At 46.1% G+C, this 8,921-nt stretch overlaps 5 protein-coding genes across 5 annotated transcripts; 4 read left to right on the top strand and 1 right to left on the bottom strand.

Annotated features, from left to right (window-relative positions):
- Positions 1 to 710: 710 nt before the first annotated feature.
- Positions 711 to 3,190, bottom strand: AO090663000006 (SANT/Myb-like DNA-binding domain-containing protein; the record flags this gene model as incomplete). The annotated part of the gene is made up of 6 exons (XM_023233822.1): positions 711 to 787; positions 885 to 1,152; positions 1,214 to 2,084; positions 2,138 to 2,612; positions 2,686 to 3,016; positions 3,065 to 3,190. The coding sequence occupies 6 exons, from the start codon at positions 3,188 to 3,190 to the stop codon at positions 711 to 713; spliced, it is 2,148 nt and encodes a 715-aa protein (XP_023094333.1).
- Positions 3,191 to 3,440: 250 nt separating this feature from the next.
- AO090663000005 (5'-methylthioadenosine/S-adenosylhomocysteine nucleosidase family protein) lies at positions 3,441 to 4,670 on the top strand (the record flags this gene model as incomplete). The annotated part of the gene is made up of 1 exon (XM_023233266.1): positions 3,441 to 4,670. The coding sequence occupies one exon, from the start codon at positions 3,441 to 3,443 to the stop codon at positions 4,668 to 4,670; it is 1,230 nt and encodes a 409-aa protein (XP_023094332.1).
- Positions 4,671 to 5,716: 1,046 nt separating this feature from the next.
- Positions 5,717 to 6,262, top strand: AO090663000004 (uncharacterized protein; the record flags this gene model as incomplete). The annotated part of the gene is made up of 1 exon (XM_023232708.1): positions 5,717 to 6,262. One exon carries the CDS (start codon positions 5,717 to 5,719, stop codon positions 6,260 to 6,262), a length of 546 nt encoding a protein of 181 aa, XP_023094331.1.
- Positions 6,263 to 6,892: 630 nt separating this feature from the next.
- On the top strand, positions 6,893 to 7,309 carry AO090663000003 (uncharacterized protein; the record flags this gene model as incomplete). Its single annotated transcript, XM_023238017.1, has 1 exon — positions 6,893 to 7,309. The coding sequence occupies one exon, from the start codon at positions 6,893 to 6,895 to the stop codon at positions 7,307 to 7,309; it is 417 nt and encodes a 138-aa protein (XP_023094330.1).
- A 429-nt stretch (positions 7,310 to 7,738) lies between these two features.
- AO090663000001 (uncharacterized protein) lies at positions 7,739 to 8,140 on the top strand (the record flags this gene model as incomplete). The annotated part of the gene is made up of 1 exon (XM_023237497.1): positions 7,739 to 8,140. The coding sequence occupies one exon, from the start codon at positions 7,739 to 7,741 to the stop codon at positions 8,138 to 8,140; it is 402 nt and encodes a 133-aa protein (XP_023094329.1).
- Positions 8,141 to 8,921: the final 781 nt, after the last annotated feature.

Genomic DNA, 8,921 nt, shown 5'->3' with positions numbered 1-8,921 from the left:
GCCGCTACTGGGTTGCGGATGACTGAGTGGCCGTGCCGTCGGCCCCCTGGGGGTCCACCGGCGGTAAGGCGCTCGAACTTCGTGTACTGACCATCTTGAAGTCGTTGGGTTGAAGCGATTCGAACTGTAAGCGCTCTGCCGGCGTACTACTATCTATAGGCGGTAGGCCTGCGGAGCGCGGTCGGCCAACGGGCTTCAGGAAGGCAGTACTAGGAAGCTCAAGGTTGTTTAGGATTGTATGGCAGTTCCCCTATCTAGTATAACAGAACGAATCGCTTGAGGATCGGAATCCTCTGCGCGATTCTAACATAAATATATTTGTGCGTTACGTAAGCCAACGGCCCGCTGGCGGCTCGCCTGCGGGGGATCTAGTTGCCTGAGGCAACCCGCCGTTACATATATATAGAAATAGTAGAGATATAAAGCTTTTAAAATCACTATACTAGGCCTAATTAGGTAAGGCGCCTGATTAATAAGCTACGCCTTACCTAACTAGGTTTAGTCTGTGGCTTGGCGGGGCCCCAACGAGTCAGGTTGATCTAGATTAGCCCGGGTTCGGGGTCGGGGCGGGTCCTATATCTCGAACCCGAAACCGGAGCCGGGTCGGGGGCGGTTTCTAGATCTAGGACCCGAACCCGGCCTGAATACCACTCTAGGGGCCCTGGTCCAAGTGGCAAGCGAAGGGTCAGTGTATGAGTTAGATCAATGTATCATTTTTCCACTAAGCGAGTAATATGTTGCTGCTCTACTATAACGATGGACTTATTGCACTGGACAAAGATGACACCTGTGATGAGAACACACCGTACAACCGCCAGTTGATAGTGCTGGATTCATCAAACTCTCACAATGACAGCACTGCCACCAGCCATCCAGGGATACACATTTTCTAGGAGAGCCTTCTGCAGAGGGTTTCAGAGCAAGTATGCCGCCCGTCATCGAGCCGGCAGGTGCTCTAGTATGGCCATGAGGAGCAGGTGGGTGTGGGGCAATGGTCGATCGTGTTGCTCCATAATGGCGCATCGGAGCAGCGTTGAGGACTGGAAGAGGACCAGTTGGTTCACCGCGAGATTTCCTTTCCTCCGCCGTCAGCGCAGTCTCTTCGAAATATCTGTTTCCCGAGTCAAGGCGCCGCTGGTAGTAATTTTTCACCTGTACAGATTAGCGTTAACCTTGTAAACATCGAGATCAAACTCAGGTTTGCGATTTTTACCATAACCGGCGTCTTGGACTTCATGAAATTCGAGATGCCCTCGAAGTCACGGCCAAAGTGTGCTAGCAGGCGAGGGAAATCGCGTTGCTCATGAACAGACCAGTGACTGGTTGGTAGAGACCCATACCCAACCTCGGAGGGTTCGGTTGTCGCCATGCCTGGCTCAGCTTCTGTGGATCCAAATACATACATCCCCTCCTTCGCTCTTCCGAGGTAACCTCTGGGGTGCGACGTATGTGGTGGAGCATTTTTCTCCACAGCTTCCTTCTCCTGTGGCAAAGTGGCCTCCGCCATTCGGTGGACACCCAGCTCGATCTTGGCGTCTGTAGCAATACAAGGATTACCCTGAGGCGCCGGTGTCAGGGCTGTAGAATTCGCATCAACCCCATAGCTTTCTCCAGAGGTGGAAGTAGGCTCATCAACATCGCTGAGGGCGTGGGATATGTTTGTATCCAAGTCATCGTCACTACTGTCTTCCTCATCTCTCGGGAGACATGCCAGAGATATCTCCTCTAGATGCCGCCCGACATGAGTCGTGTATCCTTTCCTGGTATGCCAACCATCCTGTAAGCATAACAGGCACTTGTAGTTCCCGAACCCAGGTGTCAGGACTGTCTCTCGCGCTTCTGAAGTTGCGGCCGTGACGCAGTGACCTGTTAGTACACTACCATGCTCTTGAGCCAAATGTTCAACAAAGCGTTCCGCAGTGTTGAGTGCGATGCTGCATATGAAGCAACGCCATCGAATCAGAGTAAAGTGCGCATTGAATTCGTGATCTGCCCATAGTTGACGGGTTGGGAATGTTTTGAATACGTCCCTGCAGTCCTCGTGTGTGCAAATGTACGACTCCAAATCAGCAAAGACATGCATCCTATTTAGTCAGTATAACAGGGCTTTTCAGCTCCAACCTTTTTATACACGTACTTCCACTCTATTCGGTTTCGCATTGAGATGGTCCTGTGACAGTAATCGCATCGAAATGGACGTCCGCCTTCCTGCGGTAGAGGGGGAACTCGGGGGCGACCAAGGGCTTCTTCTCCAGCGACCGAGAGGAATGAAGTATGGGAAGCGACAGTAGCAGCATACTGCGACATTGTAGGAATAGATGTCCCAAGACCGGAGTCATGATTCGTGTGGTCGTCCACTTCTTCCTTCTCTTCTTCTTGCGTTCGAAGCCGGATTGATCTTTGCAAGTTAGCTTCTGCCAATCGCTCTACAAGAGAGGTAGGTGCGTTTGCAAATCTTGCGTAGATGTCAGTATGGGAGAAATGGAACCGGTAAGGACACCGACCGGTCGCGAATACGCATGGCGTAGGGTTGCGCACGATGAGACAAACGAAAAGTAGTCTCAATCGGAACATATTGAGCTTCCGTCTTGCACTGCAAGGAGTATATATGCCTCTCCACCACGGGTGTAAGGTCTATCAGACAGCTTATGTAGGAGTCGAGGCGTCCGAGGCGATTCTGGTGACGTTCGGTGGCTGGGGAGGAATCGTCGTCCGTCTCGTCATCCGACGATCGCTCAGATTTTTCTTCAACATCAAGCATCAGCGCAGCCTTTTCTACTTGTATTAACAAGTCATTTGCAAAGTTGCATTCTGGATTACGCTCGTTTTGTGTGCTGAATATCACTTCATCGTAGTCCGTGAAAAAGGCGATGAGAATCTTGCCAATGCCTCTGAGGTTCTCGAGGACACGGATCTTCAAGCCGCTCGACTCTGCCAGGATGGTATCAAGGTGGCCAACAGGGAAATTCTCTTCCCAAAACTGGATGCTCGCTATATCTTTCTTCAAGGTGCTCTTCTGTGGATTATCACTTGTCAATCGCAGATGCGATTTCCAAAGAGAGACAAGAGCAGCTGAGCAGGTCTGATACAGGGTTTCAACGAAGCCAAAGTTTGGATTCTCATAGCTGTGGTCGATCCTGGACACTACCCAGTCATCAAGTATATCCGTAGTTTCTGCTTTAGTCTTCATGGTTTTTCTGGCAAGCGGCAACAGATTGTGTGAATTGTAAGCAGTCAAAACCGGCGCGAAGTTTGAGGGGCTGGGTATGCGCGGTTCGTAAAGCGGTTAACATCTTATTTTTATTTGCCGAACAAGGCAGACCGGGGGGCGTGACATGGTAGGCTGAGCCCCGCTTACTTTTGTCAGGCAACCCACAGACAGACCTTTTATCCTTAAATTACTTTCAGATGCGACCCCCTCCTGCTCAAGTTTCGTGACGATGCCTCTTCCGCCAACACCAAGGGACCGCAAGGACTTCAGTGTCGCGATCATATGTGCTCTAGAGGTGGAATCTGACGCGGTGGAGCTCCTTTTTGACCACATATGGGATGCAAATGGTGATCGATACGGTAAAGCGGCTCACGACCCATATTCCTATCGAACAGGCGTGATCGGCAATCATAATGTCGTGTTGGCCTACATGACGGGCATGGGAAAGGTCCAAGCAGCAAGTGTCGCGAAGAGCTGCCGTTGGAGCTTTCCAGGCGTCCGGCTTGCCCTGATTGTTGGCGTTTGTGGAGGGGTGCCAGGAGGCATCGAAGGAGGAGTATTCCTTGGTGATATTGTGATCAGTGATGAGATCTTGCCGTACGATTTCGGAAAAAGGTACCCTGGGACATTCCAATGCAGAGAAGTGACGTCTCGCTCCAATGGGGACAACGAAGTACAAGCCTTCTTGCGCAAACTTAGAAGCCCAAAGGGACGCGAGCATCTACTCAGCAGGACAGCCCATCACTTAGATGTCCTCCGAGCGGGAGCTGGCGAGTATTCTTGTCCCCCCAGGCAATCTGATCAGCTTTTCGAACCAAACTACCACCACAAGCATCACGGTACCTCGAAATGCAAAACATGTAACGAAGGCAAGGCTTGTAAAAGGGCCCAGAAGGCCACATGTAAAGCGCTGAGGTGTGATCAAGAGAGATTGGTTGTTCGTTTGCGTTCATCCCAGAGGGAATTCAATATCCACTTTGGGCGAATAGCGTCAGGAGACACTGTCATGAAATCTGGCAGGGATAGAGACAGAATTGCCGATAAAGAGAAGGTGATTGCTTTTGAGATGGAGGGCGCGGGCATTGACGGTATCATGCCTTTTCTTGTTATAAAGGGAGTTTGTGACTATGCCGACAGCCACAAAAACAAAATTTGGCAAAAGTACTCCGCTGGTGCAGCAGCCTCGTGCATGAAGTCACTGCTTGAACAGTGGGCGGTCATTGATCAATTCGAAAAGAGACATTACCAACCGCGGGACTTCTCACAGGAATCTCACTGCCATATCCAAGAAACCGCATCTGAAGCATGCGCTCTGTCAACTCGCAGAGACGAAGGATATCACTCACAATACAATCCTGACACCAACAATGAGAACCTGTTGCAAGGTGATTTCCACGTCCAAAATTTAGGTTCCCGCGCTGATAGCGACAGTCCTGCCAGAAATCGACTCCAGTTTTAAGTGTGTCATTAGGTCTCTCAGGGAACACCGACAGTATTTGCCTCGAGATGCTGATCTCAAGGCAATAATAAAAAATCAGCGTTTTCTTGTCTCCGATCATGCAAAAATCCTGTTATCGGATGACTGCCTTGGTTCGTCCTGGCTGTCCTGTTTAGAGATAGCTCTGGAGATCCAAAAGAAGCTTGAAAGCATTAAGGATCTAACCAGACAGCTCCGTGTCGCTACTCAGGCAAGATCACAACCCACCAGTGCCGTGTCATCGCTTAAGGTGAGTAGTACCCCCGTGGAATCATTGTTAACACGCTCAGTCTAATCAGTCATATACACAGTACTCTGTAGAAGACTTGGGATCCCTGATCGAAAATTTCAGATCGGTCATCCATCAACCGAAGAAGACCCATACCTGGCAAGAACCAAGGATAGACAAAATCCCTGAATGTCGTCGGAAATTCGAGGACTTTCGTGTTATCCAACAAGCAGCTCACAGCCTGTACGACGCCGTGGGGACAGCTTGTGCTGCCCACACTGTCCATAAGGTGCACATACCCCTCCAGCCAGCCATTGACGGAACAACAACCCGGATCCGATTCAACGTCGCCCTTATTCAACACTCAAGAGCACCGGGGGATGTTGTCTGGATAGACGTGGAATCCACCATTAAATCCCATGAGGGTTATTCTCAGCTGGGATCCACATCGCCCTCTGGCCAAAACCCTTCTCTCAATCGACGACAAGAGGTCGAGCGTGGAAACTGCTTATCGACTCAACGGAAACGGGTACAGTTCAGGCTTCCGACAGCGCCAATACAGCCACTGTGCTCAGAAGCAGACGTCGTTGAAATTCCATATCTCCATATCCAACGCAACTTTTGTCAGGTGGTCGAAAGATGCTTAAGTCAACAAGAACGCAATAGGTGCATTGGCTTACTTGGGGACAATGGAACTTGCAAACACTTGGCATATTTAGCCAGTCGGACCAGTATAACAACTACAACCAAGTCCCTGTCTGAGCTTATATCACAAACAAGATCAGATATTACGAAGGAAATGAGTCAGTACGAGCGTGTCCGCCTAGCCAAATATCTCGCTACTGCTGTTCTTTACTACCATGCCACACCTTGGCTCAACAGGGCATGGCGAAGTGAAGATATTCATTTTTTTAATTATCCTGATCCTTCCATTGAACAGCCACAGCATATCCCTGCATATATGATGAGCTCTGTCTCAACGGAATACCTGCCTGCGTCCCCCGCCTACCATCGCTTTATTCGAAATCCCGTTCTCTTCGGGCTCGGCGTGATGTTCCTTGAACTCGCATTTCAAGTTCCTCTCGCGGCCCTGGAACTGTCGATCGACCTACAAGAAAGAGGGAAATCAGACCTTGCTGAATATTCCACAGCCCGTCGGGTGGTAGAGTTTAGCCATGGCAAGATCAGCAAGAGCTTCAAAGAGGTCACCAAAAGATGTCTATACTGCGACTTTGGACATGACGATGACTTCCATAGTCCTGCCCTTCAGCAGGCTTTTTACAACAATGTCATTACAGTCCTTGATGATCTGGAAAAGCGGTTCAGGGAACTCCAGCTTGACTAATTATGCATTTTGAGCTATGAAATAATCACGAGTCTCCTCCTGTACATTTTTTAGCCCGACCCTACCCCACCTCGTGTAGTGTGACAAGTCCTACGGGACTACCAGAAATTTAGCCCCACTCCGGGTATACAGTTCATACGGCGGACTGTTTGTACAAAAGGAACTTTTGGTTTTTTTACAATGAGTACATCTCACTACACCTCTGCTCAGCACGGTCACACGCACCGCACCATCCCTAGTATATCAAAACCAAAACTTTTCGAGGAGGTGAGCAGAGATACAAACAAAAAGCGTCAATTCTCAACAAATGCCAGGTGGCTGAGTCGGATAAGCCTGGTAGATATCTAGGTACATGGTGGATGATTAAATAGATCCCTTATTACGACCAGAGGCGTTCCACACCCGTGGTGAAACGATATGTCGCCGCCCAAAGTTTATTTATGGCTGTGAAATTGGCTGGAGTTGGAGATAACGGCTCCGTCCGAACGTCATTCATCAACTGATCATCAAGACCGAGCGCGCCGCAACGAGGGATATAGGTCGAATCACCGATCTCAGCTTACTCCATAATTCTCCTTCTCCAATGCGAAATATCTTCATCCGCAGCGTCCAGCATACAGCTCTCGCAACATGTCTTCATTCACTCAGCCGATGCCAGTAGTTGCCTGCGGCAGAATACCCGCGATGGGGAAATCAATCTCCCAGCACCTACGGCCTGAATATGAAGGTTCTTTCTTGATATACATTCCCGAAATAAACAAAGTATGGTGCCAATACTCCTCAGTCATCCACTTCATCTTGTCATACGAGGCTGCAGAAGCTGAGCTCCCGCATCTGCTTGCAGGTCGCGATCCTCAGTCTCGGAGCCCCAATCAGATCGGAACCCACGATTACAGCCGGCCTCCTCGCGCGGTAATCTTCGGTCGCGGCTATGGGCCTCAGCAGGTTGAAGAGCTTAAGAAGAAATTCGCGGGTGTTGCTAAAGAACCTGTTGCCTGGGTGAGGGGGAACCCAGCGGATTTACCTGCCGGGGCCGCTGGGGCCTGACTATGCTCAGAATATCGCGGCGGATATGAAGAAGGTACTTAGAAAATGGAGGGACGGGGGAGGAAAAAATGAGGAGATTTTGGTGTACTAGTTGCTTTGTCGGGGAGAGATTATCTGATGCCTTGCTTTTTGCCAGTTCGAATCTCTCAAACACAAATTCAAGGGCCAATACGTATCAAGGATATTTGTAAGTGGTCTTGGACTTTCGCTAGTTGTTTCCCTGGAGCTTCGATCTTCTGGCGGTCTATGTACTTCTTCTAGTCGAGACATAAACTAAGAATAGAAGATTAAGCATCCAAATGTTTATACCAAAATCTATGTATTAAAGCTGATGTTTCATCCGCGACATAGAAAGTACCATCGTTGTACAGCTCGAGTTACGACAATAATCAATCAGATATCGGGGGGAACTTACATCTAGGCCTTCACATGGCCTCGTTTCGTCTATCAGATCGGACCAACATATTTTGGCTACTAGCTCTGGAGGGTGCCGACCTGCTTTGGATCAACAAGAAAGGCCAGAATTTGGCGCATCTTCTCATGCATCACAGGGCATCCCATGAGGAGATTCTTAACGTCTTGTTTGACACTGGTGTGGATCCAGCAGTCACAGATCTTGACTGCAGAACCTTGGCGCATCATGGAGCAATTCATGGCGTGTTCACCAAGGACCTTTTAAAGTTCCTTGAGTATAGAGGTGTCTTAGACTTACACACACGAGACTCGATCGGCAAGACTCCACTCAACTACGCGGAAGAAGAGGTTAACCGAGAGTTTCCTGAAGATATCTTTTCAATCCATCGCCAACGCGGCGAATTAGAAAATAGTTAATATTCATAGATAAATATATTAACTTTATAATAAAAGCTATATAATATTAAGGTATAGATTAAATAGATAGGCTAATTAGAATTTTCAATTATTATATATATACACTATAGATAGACTATATATAAATAATTAAGTATGATATAGCTTTCAAAGTTATAATAGAATTAGAATTAAATAGAGAGACATAACGTAATCGGTAAGCGAGCGGCCACCGCAACTAAGCGGCTATACACGTAGAAATTTTACGCGTCTATTTTTTTGAAGCTATTTAATTATTAGCTATACTACTAGAAATATCTAAATTATTAAATTAAATTTTAATTAAAATTAATTTTTTAAATAAAAAATATAGTATTTAATAGATTAACTATAATTTTAATATAAAAAAACTTTTTAAAATATTTAAAATATTAAAAAATCTTTAAAATAAAAATAAAAATATATATTAATAAATTATAATATTTATTAATATACTATAAAAAGTAATATTATTAAAATAAAAAATATTAATATTAAAATTATATTAAATATAATAAATTAAAATTAAATTATTATAAAAATAAAAAATTTTTATTAATTAAATTAATAATATAATTAATAAAATAATATAAAATTTTATAAAATTTTTATAATTATTTAGAATATTATTAGAGTAATATCTATATTAAAATTATAAATATTAGAATTTAAATATTAAAAATTAAAATAAATATTATTAATAATATAATAAATATTTAATTATATATAAAATATATAGTATTAATAAATTTAAATATTATAG

The sequence above is a fragment of the Aspergillus oryzae genome, assembly GCF_000184455.2.
Source record: "Aspergillus oryzae RIB40 DNA, Q47Con0163".
NCBI lineage: Eukaryota > Fungi > Ascomycota > Eurotiomycetes > Eurotiales > Aspergillaceae > Aspergillus > Aspergillus oryzae.
Note: the sequence above shows the minus strand (reverse complement) of the source record. Positions and strands in the feature narration are given on the sequence as shown.